The sequence below is a fragment of the Sorex fumeus genome, unplaced genomic scaffold (genome assembly GCF_029834395.1).
Source record: "Sorex fumeus unplaced genomic scaffold, SorFum_2.1 ptg000013l, whole genome shotgun sequence".
Taxonomy (NCBI): Eukaryota; Metazoa; Chordata; class Mammalia; order Eulipotyphla; family Soricidae; genus Sorex; species Sorex fumeus.
This window is the reverse complement of record NW_026606070.1, coordinates 30,401,364-30,420,039: the sequence shown is the minus strand read 5'-3', so window position 1 is coordinate 30,420,039 and position 18,676 is coordinate 30,401,364. Positions and strand designations below refer to the sequence as shown.

At 43.1% G+C, this 18,676-nt stretch overlaps 1 protein-coding gene across 1 annotated transcript in view; it reads right to left on the bottom strand.

Moving 5' to 3' along the window:
* The window catches only part of LNX1 (ligand of numb-protein X 1), a 106,885-nt gene that overhangs the window by 26,190 nt on the left and 62,019 nt on the right, over positions 1-18,676 (bottom strand). The window contains exons 3-5 of the mRNA XM_056111370.1: positions 18,104-18,256; positions 10,583-10,785; positions 7,231-7,602 (exon numbers count right to left, since the gene is read on the bottom strand). Of these exons, the coding sequence (XP_055967345.1) occupies positions 7,231-7,602; positions 10,583-10,785; positions 18,104-18,256 (728 nt within the window). The remainder of the gene's footprint in view (positions 1-7,230; positions 7,603-10,582; positions 10,786-18,103; positions 18,257-18,676) is intronic.

Below are 18,676 nucleotides of genomic sequence, written 5' to 3'. Positions count from 1 at the left end.
TGGGGATTCCAAATTAGAACTTCAGAATGAGCTAATAGTGCCCTGGGAGCTGATAATCTTGAGGAGGGTAGAAACAAGTCTGGCATTCCCTGTGAAAAACTCTTGGTTTGCACATAGCACCTGGCACGTATCAAAAAGAGTTTGTGAACATCTTGATCTGGATAGACAGTGGAAACTTGGGTGACCCAAGAGTCTGGGAAAGGAAAGGAAAATCTAGGAGGCTTTGAGTAATAGTGAATAGGGTGTGAGAGATTTGAGACCATATATTTGATCTATTTCCCCTACTAGACTGTAGCTTCATATCCACCCTTTGAGTCCTCAAAGCAAACCTTTAAAGAGCAAAGAAATCAACAATGACAATGATCTGACTTAGATGGACTCATACAGGTGTCAGTGATGAGGCCAAAAGGAGAGCTGAATTCTTGAATTTGTGAATCTGCTGGTAGTTGTGTTAGTAGAATGACTGCATCTTTGCACCAAATATCATTTTTTTTATGGCATGCTACACTCATGATCCTGTTCCTTGGCTTTTTGCATAGGGAATGTGTAGGTTGGAGGAAGGACAGTTCTAAGGGTAGTTCTAAGACAACCCCACTCCCTCAATGTTTGCAGTACATTGTACAAGTAATTCATTTATGAAAACCCCAGTTGAAGCTGCAGTGCTTACCTAGGCATGCTTTACAAATGCACGACATTTGGACCTTGAGAATTCAGCTCAAAAAGAATGTTTTAAAATTTATGTATTGTTTAGTCTATGTGCATTGCATTTACTAACATACCATGTTAAGAAAGTTTGTTTAAATAGAGATTTGATTGTATATTAACTGTGCTGATCTGTTAAAAAGAAAACAAAACACAGACCTATCAGACCCATTTCCCTGGTGGTTCTTGCTCACCCAGGGAGATTTGAGTATTTCAATTATTGTGTGTGTGCGGCCTTTTGTTCCAGGTATGCTGTAAAACTTAAGAGCAGGAATCAGAGATTTAGAACAATTGTAGGGAATGTGAGCTGTGAGTGTACATTATTTGCTTTTGGACTCTTTCTAAAGGCTTGTCTTACTCTTAGTTGACTAATTTGTGGTGCTGGAGCTCAAACCCAGGGCCACAGACATGAGGGACAGGTGCTTTACTGACAAGCCACATCCCCCGCTCTCATATTCTTTTTTAAAGGTTTGAAGAGCTATTTGTCAATTTTCTATGATAAAAAAATTTTATTTAGCTACTAATCCATACAAAGAAAAATCACACATATGTCAGTTACTCATGAACACCTTATGCATAAAGGGCTTTGCATCTTTTGAGCTTTAGCTCAAATCTGGAAATTGTCAAGGAAGAAAAGGAAAGCCTTTTGGGGGATGGGGTGTTCAAATTTGAATTCCGTATTACTTCTGGCTTAATTAACTGTCGATATTTGAACACCAAGATAAATATAAATCCGCTGATTCAGAATCATCAGTTGACGAGCGTGTCTCAAAAGAGGCCAGAGCTCTCAGAATGAATTGCTAGGTAGAAACAATCTGAATCAGGAAAGCTTGGGAAGTTAAGATCCTTATTTCCTCCACAAGGTTTTCGATTGTGGCTATTTCTTTGTTCTATTATTGTAGTCCTGACCCTGGATCGTCCTCCCATGCTGTCTCTTCATACTGTTATTCTGGCTATGGTGTCCCCAAATCTGAAATTTGATGTTGGGGAAAAAGAAAAGTACTGTGTTGCTAAATAAGCCAACCATCCCCTATTTAAAGTGCCTGTTTCGAGTAACTGGATGAGAGAATGCACTGGTTTAAAGGGGGGAAGGGGGATGCCTCCCCCCTTGGCCCTTGGCACCCTTAGCCCCAGATTAAAGGGAGGACAAGAAAGGAAGTAGAGTGAAGGGGAAGGGGAGAAGAGATAGATCAGAGATAACAGGGGCAGGGGTCAAGGGGACTCAGGTACATCAGTGGTTTTAGGGAATGATAGAGCCAAATATCCAAAACACAGAGTCAACAACACTGAAGTTGCAAGATCCAGACTTTTTTTCAACCAGATTTCAAAGGTTCCGTCAAGGTGGCAGGCTGGGGCTGGGGTGGGAGCGGGTAGGAGAGGGAACCTGGAAACACTGGTGGAGGGAAGTTGACATGGGAGGTGGGACTGGTGATGGAACATTGTGCGTCAAAAAACCCAGCTACAAATAACTTTGTAATTCATGGTGCTTTAATAAAACAAAATTTGGCGGGGTGGAGGAAATGAAGGTCAGTTCTCCAAGTTTCTGACACTCAACTCACTCACTCTAGGACCCGGCAGCAGGGTTGTTGCCGAGTAAGCTGAGTTTAGGGCTGCACATATGTAAAGTTGTTCAAACTTAAAACAGTTGTGGCTTCTCTGTAATAACTCTTTCCCTGAAATCATGTAGAAAGGGCATAATGTGTAGTTCTTTGGGAGAAAATAAGACCAGAAGGACATGCTGTTTGGGAATTTCTCTGTAAGGCAACTCTGTGCAATGCAGCCAAGGATTGGGAACTTGAACCTCAAACTTTGAAGTGTGTTTGTTCTAGCCCCCCTCTCCTTGCTGTGTGTTACAAATATCATATAAATAAAATATACTCCTTAAATTCCTTAATGGACTTTTCCCAGAATTCCATTCTTTTTTGTCATTTCTTTTTTAAGCTGCTTTGCTCCCAGTGCCTGCTGATATAGTCTATGGATTCCGTTTAGTGAGCAAAAGAGACTCTTAGCAAGACCTGCTTGGTAGGTCTGATCTCTTTTCTGGAATGGACTTTGTCAGGAAAAAAATTCCCCTTCTATTATTAATCTATACAAGTAGAGTACCACATATAAACAAACCTATTCTAAATAACCAAGCAGAGGAGTTTTTCTTTGGTCTATTGTGACACTATACTTGGCAAGTTCTCCCTAAAACTCTAGATGCACTGATTGACTCTAGAAGGAGCCAGTAAGTGTAATGAAATTGATGAGCTTCTACTGAAAGAGGAAAAAAATGTATGATTATAGAGTGTAATTCTTCATGAAGGAGAAGATGAAAGGAGTTTCTCTTTCCCATAGGTTACTAAGGGTGAACTATTTTTTGTTCTTACCCACTGACACACCTAGAGGCTAGCCTCACCTGCTTTGTCCTTCCCTGTGTAATGATGGAAAGAGAAGGAAGTATATGCCAAGTTCTGAGAAGCTAAGAACTATGATACTCCACTCACCCATTGTACTGCCCATCCCTTATCACAGGGAAGGAGCTCAACGAGACAAAAAGCAGGCTCTATTCGAGGGAAAAGTAGCATATTCTTATTCTCTGATAAATGGTTTGACAGCAAATTCACACAAGATGGAATGAATGCAAAAATTCTGCCTTATGTATAATTACATTTCTATAACTTTACTCAGTTTCTTCACTTAACAAATAGATGAGGACCTGTTATTTCCAGGAGCTTCTCTAAGTGTTTGATATAGAATTCTGCACTCTATTGGCATCAGGGATCTAGTTCAAAGTAAACAGAATATATATGAGACCCTGGGTTGGAACTATGCAAAACAAAAAATTAACCCACGGTTGTGTACACTATATTATTATAGGCAGGAAATAATAGTAGTAGTAGTAGTAGTAGTAGTAGTAGTAGTAGTAGTAGTAGTAGTAGTAGAAAAATAAATGTGATTAGAGGCTCTAAAGTTGGAGGCAAGGATTGTCTGGAAAGGTTCCCCTGGGTGGCAACATTTGAGGAGAGGCCTGAATAAAATCTGGGAGTGGTTTAGGCAGATATTTCAAAGGCTCTCCCCAGAGCCCTGAGTTGAAAGAGTTCTTGAAAATAACAAGAAACAATGCAAATAAGCATGGTGGCCACAAGGGAGAACATACTAGAAATTCTTCCGTCTGCCTAAGAAATGAAAATGGAGAAACAAGGTTATATTTGACTCTGTAGACTATCATATGGATTGGGAATTTCAATCCAAGTATATTTGGGAGCACCAGGGGACAGCACAAGAAAGTGACATTAAGGGATTTGCTTTGTAAAATGACCGTTTAAACTGTAATGGGTACAAGAGACGGTAGGGGAGCTTGTGCAGAATCAAGAAGGTCAGGGCATAGAGTGGTAGTATAGTGGGTAGGGCATTTGCCTTGCATGCAGTCAACCGGTATGATCTCTCAAGCACTGCTGGGAGTAATTCCTGAGGGCAGAGCCTGAAGTAACCTCTGACAAAAAATAGAGAGAACAGGCTTAGCAAGGGGAATATTGGGGTTTGCTTTCAGAAATTAAAACATGGAGACACCAAGTAGTTGTGAGAAGCAGGGTGTATGAACTGGAAAACAATGGTACCATCACTGTCACTGTCATTGTCACTGTCCTCCAGTTGTTCATCGATTTTCTCAAGCAGGCCCAGTACCGTCTCCATTGTGAGACTTTTATTGTTACTGTGTTTGGCATTTCGAATACGCCACGGGTAACTTGCCAGGCTTTGCTGTGCAGGTGAGATACTCTCGGTAGCTTGCCATGCTGTCCGAGAGGGGTGGGGGAATCGAACTTGGGTGGGCCATGTTGGCTGCATGCAGGGCAAACGCCCTACCTGCTGTGCTATTGCTCCAGCCCCTGGTATGGTACCATGCCCACAAGAATAAAACATCTTATTTTTCTCCCCACATTTTGGCCCACACCCAGCAGTGTTCATGGCCTACTCCTTGCTCTGTGCTCAGGGATTACTCCTAGTGGTGCTCAGGAGATCATATATAATCCTGGGGATCAAACCCAAGTTGGGTTTGTGCAAGGCAAGAGCCCTACCCACTGTACTATCTCCTCAACCTGAGGGAAATAACTCTTATAACTAACTCTGTTTTTGTTCTCCATTTGCTCCACAGGGCATGACTTCAGTTTCTTCCATCTAAAGTGACAATAATTGTTATCCCCTGTTGGGTTCTCCTCAAAGAAGAGAGATGAGACACTACATGCAAGATCAGAACATGTTACCAACTCTTGGAAGAATTCTATGACCCCCAGAGCAGGGAGATTTGTACTTATGTGATTCAGTTCTTGAGGGCAGCTTCTGTCTTCTAATTCTTCTCTTTCTTGGAACTAGCAGGTACAAGGCTCAGTCAACTACTGCAACTTACTCACTGTCTTTATCATTTTTGCTTCAATCATTAAATGGAATCTAATACCAGGTGATAGATATTTGAAAATGTTGTTTTTGTTTGTGTTTTTTTTTGGGGGGGGCCATACCTGGTGTTGTTAGGGGGCTTGTGCCAGGGATTGAAACCTGTGCCTTCTGAATGCAAAACATGTGCTCCAGTCTGTTGAGTTTTTACTCCTGCCCTGAAAATATTTCTTAAGACAAGGCCTGTCTAATATTGCCTGTCTCTATTGCTTGTGGAGAGGTATTTCCAGAAAAAAAGTGTCATTTCTTTCTGAAACCATTACAACGACACCTCAATGACACCCATAGACTTGGAGATAAAGTCTCAATTTTTCAGCATGTCTCATAAAACAATACCTGACATGAATTTTCTTATCACTCCTTATTTTGTTGCTTTTAAAATAGCTCTAGATATTAACCATTTTCCTATTTATTTTTTGTTTGAGGTTGCAGCGGGGGGGGCGCAGTAGGGAGAGACATACCTGGCAGTACTTAGGGCTTACTCCTGGCTGTGTTGAGATCATTCCTAGAGGGGCTCAGGGCCCATATGAGCTTTTGGGGAGCAAACCTGGGTTGGCTTCATGCAAGGCAAGTGCCCTACCCATTGTCCTATGGCTCTGGTCCTGTATTTAGTTTCTACTTTGTGTTGTATTTCCTTCACATGACCTTCCTTGCTTCATCAATCTAGTGAACTTCTACTGATCTTTCAAAGTTCTGGTTCAAGAGTTTCCTCCTTTATGAAGAATTTCTAGGTCCATCCAAGCAAAACTTTATTTTACAATGGCACTATTATTTAATTTCTTCAATGCAATGCTGTCACACCAGATGGCAGTCATTAAAAAAATTTCATATCCCTGACTGTATTTTGGTCTCCTTTGGGATAGAGGCCTAAGAAATCATCCTTTCTGTTCTCCATCAGTAACTCAGATGAGGTAGACAGCAGAAACTGAAAACATTTTGGCTTCCTGAATGGGTTAGAATACAAGATCCTCAAGTACTCCAAAACAAGATCTTCAATAATGTCTGTTAGATGCCAGGAATAATTGCCTATGGAAGTTTGCCACAAGTGTACGTGGGGCCGAGGGCAGTTAGGACACTATAATTGTAAATGATCACTCCGGCAAGAACTGAGTGCTGAAAATAGGTAAAAGGATGTACATGACAACATGATATCCTTTCAGGGTGTGCAAACCACAATGCCCGAAAGGAATGAAAGAGGTTGGGGGAAGTGCCTGTAACAGAGGCTGGCAATGGGGTCAGGAGAGAAACTAGGACATTGGTGGAGGGAAATGTACACTGGTGAAGGGATGGGTACTGGAACAATGTATAACTGAAACCGGATCACAAACAACTGTAATTGTGTATCTCATGGTGATTCAATTAAAAAAAACTTTTTAAATGGTCTGTTGTTGTATCTCAGGGTTATTCAATAATAAAAAAAATTTTAGAGTATCTCGCCCGCATGGCAGAAACTGGCAAGCTATATGTGACATATTCAATATGCCAAACACAGTAACAACAAGTCTCACAATGGAGATGTTACTGGGCCTGCTCGAGCAAATCGATGAACAACGGGAGAACCGTGCTACAGTGCTACCAAAAAAAAAAGTCTATGGTGAGACAATCTTTGTCCACTGAAAATTCCATTTGCCTGAATGGTGAATGCTATATCTTTCTTAGGGGGAGGAGGGCTTCCATTAGGTTGAGTTTCCATGGACTTGCCAAGGAGATGACTTATCCCATAGTGGTCTCTGCCCACAGCTTCCCCGGAGAGCTCATGACAGCTTCATAAGGTAATCAGTAAATCTGGTTGTCTTCGATGCATCCAGAATGTCTCAGAATGCCCCCGGGGTGTGAGTACTCGTGCTGGGTACGAGGATGACACAGCCCTGTTAAGCTTGGGTGATCTTAACCTAGTAAGGTTGCAGCCCAGGGTCCAAGGGGATCACCTGCAGTGTGACTGGAAACACCTAGGAACATTCAGGACCCCATAATCCAGCCTTTGCTTGAGTAAAGCTCTTACCTGGCTCCTTGAAAGGAAGTGCACGTGGCACGTGGTGTGGAGGCATGAGGAGGCATGAGGAGCAGGGTCACGCCCGCTGTGGACCCAGGACCCACCTGAATGAGATGCGCGGCACTTTCTGGGCTGCCGTACCGCAGGTCATGTCCATTGATGGCCAGCACACGGTCGTTCTCCTCCAGCTGCCCGTGGCGCCCCGCAACTCCTCCATCCAGCACGTTAAAAATGAACACCCCGGGCTCATCCACCTTGCGCACCAGTTTTATGCCGAGCTGCTCCTCGGGGCTGCTTTTGTGAAGGATGACGTGGAAGCTGTCCTCGCGCAGGGCGTAGTTGTCCAGGGCCTGGCTGGTGCTCCTGCTGCGGTACTTCTGTTCCCGCAGCACCGTCAGCCGCAGGACTTGGCACGGCTGCCGCAGGAGGCGCAGCGCATAGTTGTGCCGGACGTTGCTGATATCCATCCCGTTGACCTGCGGGGGAAGGAGGCCTCAGAACTGGGAGCCACAGACCCATTGGTTCCACCCACTCCCTAATACAAGACTCTGCTTGGCCACGTCCTTATCCTGAGTCCAAAAATCCCAGTCCTCCAACATCACTTATTTTTTCTTTTTGGGTCACACCCCGTGATGCTCAGGGGTTACTCCTGACTCTGCACTCAGAAATTACTCCTGGCAGTGCTCGGGGGACCATATGGAATGCTGGCAAACAAACCCGGGTCAGCCGCATGCAAGGCAAAAGCCCTACCTGCTATGTAATCTCTCCAGCCCCCTCCCCCCAACCACTTTTAAGCCCATTTGAGTGCCACCTGGTACCTCTCTGAGGAGGAACCTGCTCAACCTGGTCTACTCAGAGGACCCCAGTTTGTTGATGGAGTCCTAGCCTCCCTTCTGTTGTTTGCTAGGCTTAGCTTGTAGCTGGTAGATGGAGGAAGAGGTAAAACAAAGAGAGAGAGTCCAAAGAAGGAGAATTTTCCCCATTAAGCTCAAAGATGATGATAATGACAATGATGAATGATGATTTGCAGTGTCAGGGATGGAAGGGTCTCACACCTGAAGGCTTTACTACTGAGCTATATCTCTGGCCCTCAAACGATAATCTTATTTAAATTTTGATTTGGGGGCTACAATCAGCATTACTCAGGGCTTACTCTTGACAATATTTGGTGCCGGGGATCAAACCCAGCTAGGCTGACCCACTCTACCATAACTTCCTCCAGCAAATGACTGTTTTCAACAGCTGCTCAGATCAAACAGGGGAGACATTTTCTTTTGCTTTGAGGGCCACACTCGGCTGTGCTCAGGGGTTATTCTTGGCTTAGTGCTTGGGGTTGCTCCCTGCTGTGTTCAGAGGTCCTTGTGTTGCTGGTGACTGAACCTGGGCTTCCTGCATGCAAAGCATGTGCACATCCCATTGAGCGCTCTCTGGCTCCAGGCAGATATTTTCTTTCACATTTCTAAATAAATTTTTAATCTTGGGTCATTTAGACTGGACTTTACAGACCTGATGACTGTGTGTATATATACCTCTGTGTGTGAGAGATGGGATGTTTATGTGAGTAAGTGTGTGAACATATTTGGTGGTGTGTGACTATGTGAGAGTGACAGAATGCATGTGTGTGATATTGTGCATGTGTGCATACATGTGTGTGGTCTCAGGATAGTCACCTTCAGAGTCTTTGACCCATATGCTCAACAACAACAACAATAACAACAAAAACCCTGCATTTTCAAACAATCTCATGTGAATGAAAGTTTCTAGGGTCTTTGATAAATGTGATCACATTATTGTGCTACTTCAGTGCTCTCTAGTTTGGCCCTTTTATTTGTGCCTGCTCCTGCTCTGCTGGACTTTCTGACTTTCATTACTCTAGCTGGGCAGCTCAGTTGAAGGCTCTCAGTTGCAGTGGTAGCTGGTTTCTGGAAGAAAAGTATTTTGTAGCAGTGCTACTCTCTGTGCTTAAGGACAGAGATGTCACCAAAGAGAAACAACCTTTTTGAACGTTTGGATTTTTTGTTGGAACAGCTTGGATTTTTGTACCTTCCACCAGTGGTTAGAAGAATCTTGGATTGAGACTGTGTAACGCCTCTCTGGAGCTTACAGTCACCCATCTAAGTGCCCAGCAGATGGACAGGGAAGATGGGGCTTTCCTTCTGAACAGACAAAGCTCACCACCATTGACTAAGCATAGGTGAGTTTAAATCTCCTCTTCTCTGTCACCTTAGTTCGGGTCAAGAGAAGGTGTTGCTGTCCTTTGGGCAGTGAAAGGTAGCTGAGTGTGCCATGTATCAATTTGCTTTATTATGTGACCTTTTCAGGCAGCCTAAGTCCCCTTGGAGCAGGGAGAGAGCAGTGTACACATTGCTAGCTGCAAAGCTGATTATGTCTGGATCTTGGGGGGTCCTTCCTTATTCCCCACATCAGAGGTCAGTGAGACATTCAGAGTTTGTACAATAATTGCTTCAGATTCTATCTCCTAAGATTTCCCTTAAATCAGAATTTCTTTGCCAAAGAAACAACTCTTTCTGTATCAGCAGCTGGTTCTTCGTGACTTATCAGGAATGAGATGGAATTGTTGTTTTCTTAGTGTTGGGGTCCCACTTGGCTTAGCTCAGGACTTACTCCTGGCTCAGAGCTGAGGGATCACTCCTGGTGGGCTCAGGGGACCATATAGGGTTCGAGGGATTGAACCTGGGTTGGACATGTGTAAGGCAAGTGCCATACTCACTGTTCTATCTCTCCAGTCCTGAAATTGTCATTTAAGCATGATATGGAAAATACAGGATAGGTAAGGGACTGTTTGTCACTTTAGTCCCACATTTGATTTCAGTCTGATAAACTAATTTTCCTTTCTCTTTCCTTTTCTTCTGAAAGTTCTTCCTCCAAATCTTTCTCTCAAACCAAGCCTCAAAAGAGAGTAAAGTGCAAGACATTTTGTTCCCACTACCCTGCCTAGAGGGGAATTTGATGGGAACTTCTTGAGAATTATTACTACTTTTCCCAAGGAGGCTCATTAAACTAAAGGAAATTTGCTTTAGAGGGCTGTTGTGATTAGAGAAAACACAAAATGCCCCCATGAATCTGCTCTGAAAACAACTTAAGAAAACATATTCTTCCAGTCCTATATTACTTTATGTTATTGTTATTTAAAGTAGGGGGAAAAGTAGGAAAAAAGGAAGGAGAAGGGAGGAAGAAGAAAGAGGGGGAAAGAAAAGGGAAGGGGAGGAAGGCGATGAAATATATTTATATACAGGAAGAAAGTGGGAGAGGACAAGAAAAATACAGTGACAACTTGCTTAATGAATTTGAGGAGTCATAGACATATAATAGTGATCGAAGGTATGACTCCATATTTGAATATTTTATTCAATCATTCATTCACCCATCCAATTATTTTCTCTGAAATGGTTTTTGTGAGGCCCCTCTTATGTGAGACCCTAGCTGAGCCCCTACCTTTAATATGATATCTCCTGGCAGGAGCCGGCCATCTCTGGCGATCACACCGTCGCGATAAATGTGTTGGATGATGATATGAACCAACGGGGTCTCGCTGCCTCCCACCAGGCGAATGGACAGGCTCTCATTGGGATCCACTCGATTAATCTTGATGCTGGTGATTTCACCATCTGGAATCAGGTGGTGCAACCTTGGGAAGACTAAAATGGACCAGGACAGTGTTTATCAAAATAAGCATCAATCCGACAGACATTTCCTGCCACTCTTCTTTTGATCAAAACTTGGTAGAAGCCAAACCAAGCTATTCATTGGTTTCCTTGCCTCTAAACCAGTGTGAGTCCCTCTCACTGGAATGGTGGTTATTCTAGAATATTTTTCCTTCATAACTTCTCTAAGAATGAAATGATCTCTTCTGATTAAAAGCTACCCCCATCTTTCTAAAGCAGGATATTCCAAGAGGGCTACAAGTGAAACATTTTATAAATGGGCAGAGAGGGGATGACATGAGACTAGGGGACTAACTGATAAAAGGGAGGCCTAGGAAGGAAACAAGGCAGCCATGGTCTGCGTAGGATTGAGAAACACTGGTCCGAGCATCCCATGTCCATAAAGTTCTCAACCCACTATTGCTATTTGTACTCATTTCTTATATTTTCCACTGGACTAGAAGATCCCTGAAGACTAGTTCTGCCTAGACTTCAGCTGATGCTTATCAAGTGAATGTGGTCGCATGAATGAGTTCATGAAAGAGTGAACTGCACTTTTATCACTCACTTACAGAGAGATGAAACAGAACAAATCCACTCTTCTACCCTCTCAGATTGTTTTGAAGATTTCTTGCTGGAAGCCTCCACATTTCTAAAGCATAAAGTGACAGTCCTTCCCACCAAATGTTTGTCAACGAAGGGATGGTCAAAGGTCCTGATTCATGATCAAGAGAAGATCCTTGGTTGGCCTAAAATCTCAGAGTTTCAAGTTGAAAGCAGATTCAGATCACCCAGGCTGGTGTTTTGATATTTTAATCTGAGAACTCTGCTTGTTCCATGGGATCTTTCACAGCCTGACTGACCCCCTCTGCCCACCTCATCCTCTTACATCCCTCATCCCTGTACCTACAGACAGAAGAGTTGTCCTAGCTGTGTAGCATCAATGTCAGAGACCTCTCTTAGGGCCACGGATAGAGATCCGTGGTTGACGGTAGCACTGTCTGTAGCACTGTCCTCCAGTTATTCATCGATGTGCTCAAGTAGGCACAAGTAACGTCTCCATTATGAGACTTGTTACTGTATTTGGCATATTGAATATGTCATGGGTAGCTTGCCAGGCTTTGCCGTGCGAGCAGGATACTCTCGGTAGCTTGCCAGTCTCTCTGAGAGGGGCAGAGGAATCGAACCTGGGTCGGCCATGTGCAAGGCAAACACCCTACCCACTGTGCTATTGCTCCAGCTCCAGTGGTTGAAGGTAGGTCTTATAAATTGGAGACTCTTGGTTCTACCCTCCCCCATCTTCCACTCCATACCATAAAAGAAAACTGTCTTGTGCAAATGAGGGATTTGAGCTCAGATAAGGGAGGTGATGTGATTGATGGCTGGAGATGACCAAATTATGAGACCTTTAGAACCCAGAGTTCCCAATGATCTGGTCTCTTGTATCTCCCTCAGGCTGTCTGTGACTAAGAGTTTCACACCCAGGACAATCCTATAGGGAATTTGACCTACGGACCTCTAAGCCAGCAGTTCCAAATGTCCTTCACTGGGCTGGAGCAATAGTACAGAGGATTAAGGCACTTCCCTTGCACGCAGCCAGACCAGGTTCAATCCTAAGCATCCCATATAGTCCCCCAAGCACTGTCAAGAGTGATTCCTGACTGCAGAGCCAGGAGCAATCCCTGAGCATCACTTGGTGTGACCCCAAAACCAAACCAACAAACCAAATGCTTTCCCCCTCCCTTTAAATGGAAGGTTTCCAAAGGAATCCCATGAAATGCTGTAAAATACTGTCTAAGCTGCTCCTGGTTTGGAAAGAAGTGACTCCCTAAGAGATCCTTTGGCAGCCTGAGGCTGTTTGGTGTGGTGAGGGTAGGGGAGGGAACAGCTGTCTCCATAACTGCTGAAGCTGTCTTTGAGCTAAGATTCTCTTTTACTTGTATCTTCTGGGAAAATCAATCTGCAGGCTGGCTTTTGCCTAATGCATTCTTCAGGATCATTTTCAAAACCCATATCCTGAGTCTGTTCTCCCTAATGAACTATAAACTCATTAATGACTACTCAACTACCTAGCAACAATGCAGAAAGGAGGAAAATGATTTCCTTTTTGGGGAGTGGGGGCACACCCAGTGATGCTTAGAGGTTACTCTTGACTCTGCGTTCAGGGATCACTCTTGGTGGAGCTTGGGAGAGATGGATAGAACACAATAGGACACCAAAGATCAAACCTGGTTCAGCTGGGTATAAGGGAAGTGCCTACTTGTACTATTGCTCCGGTCCAGATAATGATTTCTAAGTATTATAGAACGTGATAAAGTCACTTAACAGTCAGAGGCAACCTGTGACATTATAATTGTGGGTTTTGAAGCCTCAGTAGGATTTAATTTTGTTAAGATATTGGTTTGGTTATAAGTCATGTTTAGAAATCTGTCGATACTATCTGTTCTTGGTGCTAACAGTATTGATTGGGCTCAATCAACTTTTTTTTTTGCCTTTTTGGGTCACACCCAGAAATGCTCAGGGGTTACTCCTGGCTCTGCACTTAGGAATTATTCCTGGCGGTGCTTGGGGGACCATAAGGGATGCCGGGGATAGAACCAGGGTTGGCCGCGTGCAAGGCAAACGCCCTACCCGCTGTGCTATTGCTCCAGCCCCTTGGGTTCAATCAACTTTTAAACCTACTTTGATTCCATAAAGTAGGTAATGATGACAGTCACTTATTGGGATCAGCTTGGTGATACGAGAAAAAAAATTAAAAAAAATTTTTTTGAGCAAAGAAGATGTGGAAATCAGTATCAAAGATGCTGCCTTTTCCTCCTTTCTCCTCCATCCTTTTCTTACCCTGCCATACCACAACTTTCCAAAACCATATTTTTAACCCTCAAGCCCCTCAAGGCCACTGAATTGGGTAGTCAGCAAGAACCTGTACAGCAATACTTGCAAGAAATGTTAGTTGGAGGCACAACAATGAACCTCAGAACCTGAAGACAGAAACACTTAATCTTGTGCTGGTTTAGAAAGAAATGGAGTTGGTGGGACTGTCTCCTCACTGAGGACTAAAGGAAACAATTATTATCTACCAGAACTTTATTATGTACCGTGCAGCAAGCTAAGCAATTCACACATCAAGTTTTGGATTAGTTCTCACACAATCTTATAAAATTTATTATTATTATTATTATGCCTGTTTTTTTATTCCTAGATGAAAAAAAGGCCCTGAGGAAGTAACAAGGTGAAGGTCACATAGCTAGTCAGCAGTAGGTCTCATCTCTCCATGGATAGAAAAAGGTAGAAAAGTCACACGGCCATTGCTCAGCTACTGTCAGTGTTTCTCAAGCTTTTCCCCACCATGGTCCCCTTTCTACCTCGTTTCCTTTCTGTAGCCCACTGTCCTACCTGTTGACCCTTTTGTTTTGTGCCCTGGTCTTTATTGGTGTGATATTTTCACTTGTGACCCCTTTGGAGTATCCTGGAGACCAATGAAGCTCAGAGTTAAGCTTCATTTTGTGACCTCAAAAATCTTGTAGAGAAGTGGTTCTCCATCTCACTCTGACTTAGTACCATGCCCTCTCCTGGGGTGGTAGCTTCCGTGGGCATTTGGGGCAATCACAGGTTCTCCCAGAATGCCCAGATGCATCGATTCTGCTGTTTCACCTTCGGGCATTGGGCTTAGAGTGAAGCAAGCTCGCAGGGGTATGTATGCCTGACTCTAAATCAAGCCCAGGACCCTGAGGGTTTTCCTCCCTCTCTTTGACCTGGCCTCAGTTAAATTCAGGCCTCTCTGCTCATCACACTTCTTCAAACTTACATGGTTCTCTTTAGAAAATGATGCTTCTGGAGATTCTCTGCCATTGTCATTTATATCTCATGCGTTCAGATGGTTTAATTTTATTTTAAAAATGGGGGGAGGGGTTGGGCCACACCTGGTGGTTATTCAGATCTTACTCCTGACTCTGAACTCTGGGATTACTCCTGGTAGGGCTCAGGGGACCATATGTAGTGCTGGGGATTGAATCCCACTTGGTTGTATGCAAGGCAAACACCCTACCCACTATACTATCTCTCCAGCCCCAACATGTTTTTATTTTAGCCTCAAAAAAATCCCTTGAAGCCAGAAACTTGGTTCTATAATCTTTACATAAAAGTTCAGAGCCCAGACCAATGCTTTACTATAGGATTCTCAAAATGTTTCTGCAGGGATTGAGACATAGCAGGGAATAAGGTTCTTGCCTTGCAGGTGACTGGTTCTATCTTCAGTACTGCCAGGGGTCAGTCCCTAACACAGAACAGGGACTGTCCCCTAGCACCTTTGGATTGTAGCTCCAAACCCCTTCAAAAATGCTTATGCAATAAGATCTTGGCTATTTATAAGTAGGGAATGTCCCCTGGAACCTCTGGGCTGTAGCCCCAAACTTCTCCAAAATGTTTATGCAATAAGATCTTGGCTATTGTGGATAAAGATGTGGCATATATACATCATGAAATACTACTGAGCTATGTAAGATGAAACCTTGCCATTTTGCAACAACATGAATGGAGCTGAAGGATAGGATGATAAGTGGAACAAATTAGAAAAACAAATACCAAATGATCTGACTTATATGAAGGATGTAAACAAATAAAGCAAGAAGACAGAGAAAGCCCCTCCAGAAGTAACACTTGATTCAAATAGCAGAACTGAAGCCAACAGACAGCAGGTAGAGAGGGATGGGGGTTAAAAATATCCAAGAGACAGTTGGGAGAAATAGCTCTTGAAGAGATGAGGAAAAAGCACTCCGAAACATGTGAAATAGACCAATGCTACCACAAGAAAAAAACATTTTCAATTAAAAAAAAATTTCCCTCAAGACACAGACAAATAGTTCAGGCAGGAGAAGATGTTACATACGATAAAATTAAGTAGTGTTTGATGACTGGTTAAAGAAACTTTGGTACATTTACACAATGGAGTACTATGTAGCTGTTAGAAAAGATGAAGTTATGAAATTTACATACAAGTGGTACTACATGGAAAGTATCATGTTAAGCGAAATGAGTCAGAAAGAGCGGGATAGACACAGAAAGATTGCATTCATCTGGGGAACATAAAGCAACAAAACGGGAGACTAACACCCAGGAAGGGCTCAGATTAGTACCAGGAATTTTGCTCCATGACTTGAAGGCCAGCCACATGTGCTAGGTGAGAAGGAAGCTCAGATAGAGAAGAGAGCACCAAATAAAGGGTGTTGTGAAGACCCTCCCAGGGTGGGAGAGACATGCTAAAAGTAGTCTATAGACCAAACATGATTGCCACTCAATGCCTCTCTGGCAAAACACAGTACCCAAGAGAGAGAGAACAAGGGGGAATGCCCTGCCATAGCGGCAGGGTGGGACGGGGGGGGGGGGGGGGTGGCGTGGGAGGGATGCTAGGACCCGTGGTGGGGGAGGATGGGCACTGGTGGAGGGATGGGTACTTGATCATTGTATAACTGAAACCCAAGCACAAAAATTTATAAGTCTATAAAAGTACTTCATGGTGTTTCACTAATAAAAAAAATGATGATAAAAAATAAAATAAAAAAAATTAAGTAGTGTTTAATAACAGGGAGAGACCTAAAGGAAGTCACTGTCCTCCTGTTGTTCATCGATTTGCTCGAGTGGGCCCAGTAACATCTCCATTGTGACAATTGTTACTGTGTTTGGCATATCAAAAAAGGAAGTCATTATCTTTTTTTGTTGTTGCACAAACATTTACTCAATGAAAATATATGGCAGATACTGTGTATTGCCACAAGAATGCCAAGACCAGGAAAAAGAACTTCTGTCCTTCTAGGTACAGTTATAATGAATGATGGCTATTGCTACTAGAGATGTAGGTTCTTGGAGAATATAAAGGAAGGCTGACTGAACAAGTCAGGGAGGACTTTCAAGAGGAGGAATGACTTATCACTGAGCCTCAGAGGAGGACTGCAAAGGACAGCTGAAGGGGAAAGGGAGTGCAGGCTGGACGGCACCAAAGAGAGGAGGGCAAGAGTCTGCACAGGACTGTACTATAGTCAGAGTAATCAGAGCAGAGGGTAAGTGATGAGTAAGCAAGCAAGGTGAGAGTGGAGACTTCTTTGAAGGCAGGTCAATTACAGGGGTTTGCACTCTACCTCCCAGTCCTTAGAGTGGAGGGCGCTATTATACCTGGTTAAGATAGTGTGCTCTGCCAGGAGGATTACTCCATAACTTAGAGGCCAGCCGGGTATCCTAGAGGAAAGGGCAGTTCAGATAGAGAAGGGAGCACCAAATAAAGGATGTTTGGAGGATCCTCCCAGGAGGGGAGATGCATGTCGAAAGTAGACTATGGACTGAACATGTTTGCCACTCAATGCCTCTTTTGCAGACCACAACACCCAAAAGGAGAGAGAGAACACAAGGGATTGTCCTGCCACAGAGACAGGGGGGATGGGGGGATGGGGGTGGGAGGGATATTATCCATGGTGGTGGAAAATGGGCACTGGTGGAGGGATGGGTATCTGATCATTGTATAATTGAAACCCAAGCACAAAAAATTGTAAATCTACAACTGTAAAAAAAAAAAAATAAAGGGAAAAAAAAAGATAGTGTGCTCTGGGACTAGGGATTCCAGTTAAAATCCTTAGCTCTACCATTTTTTAGCTTGGGGACTTTGGCTACTTATTTAATCTCATCAACTTTTATGTTGTTACTATGATTATTATTAATGTTTGCATATAAAATGTAAGATAAGAAAAGGAGTCGTACTGCCTCCATTTATGTCAAATGATACATTAAAGGAAAGCTCTGTTTCTATTAAGGAAAACACACAAAGATTAGTAACTTTCTTTGCATGAATTTTCGAGCCATATCCCTTTCATTCAACGTTTGGCAAGGTAACTAGAGCAAGGGAAGTTACTCCCTTATGTCTCAGTTTCCTAATGTATAAGACAGAAAAATAATGATAATAGTAATAATAATAATAATACTAATAATAATAGCTTCTTTATCGTACCATCATGAGGTTTCAGTGAGTTCATGCAAATACTCAGAACCACATATCATACATAGCAATCATTAGAAAACTTCTATAGTCTTTAATTGTGTTCCAGGAACTGTTCTAAATTTAAGCTAGCACCTTAAGCTAGCACGTTTTCTTTTAATTTGTGTAAAAGACAGACTAGGTTTTGCTTTCAGTAATTTATATGAGAAGTAGGTTAATGGAGGTATAAAATATCTGAGACCCTCTGGTGGGAGGTGGTCAGGTTGTCATCACACGTGACGACTTTCTGGAGGCCCTGCCCATGCCCAGTCTTGTGGGGAGTTTATTTACCTTCAGGGGCAGTGGTGTTTTCAGAATTTTCTCTACCCTGGTCAGCTGGGTTGGCAACTACACTTCCACTCTTTGTCCTTCGAAGAACACTCAAAGCTCGATTTATTTTTTTGAAAGATCTGCTTCTGATAGTGGATCGTTCAAAGGGCCGAGCTAAGGAAAAGAGAAAAGAAAGGAAAGTAGCTTGCCATTCATAGAAATCCTCTGGTATGCACACATCTGGTAAAGATACATACAATAAAACATGAACCGTAGTTGACTTTGAGGTGGTAGGATGATAGGACTTGCCTAGCTGTCTTTTCTAAGTTTTTGACAATGCAATATGTACAGTTTGTTTGAAACTGCATATATCTCACTTTCTGGACTGGACTGAAGAGCCCTTTCCTGGAGCAGTGTGGTTGGGAAAGTACTGATGTGGAGGGAGGAATGAATCATTAGGTCCAACTTCCACCCCTTTCACCAAGTCAGATTACACACATTTTTAATGATCGGAGGCATTCGTGGCTTCATCTTGCTTTGGAGAACTAGATATTGGATTGCCACCAAAACTGCCAGGATTTATTTCTTCTTAAA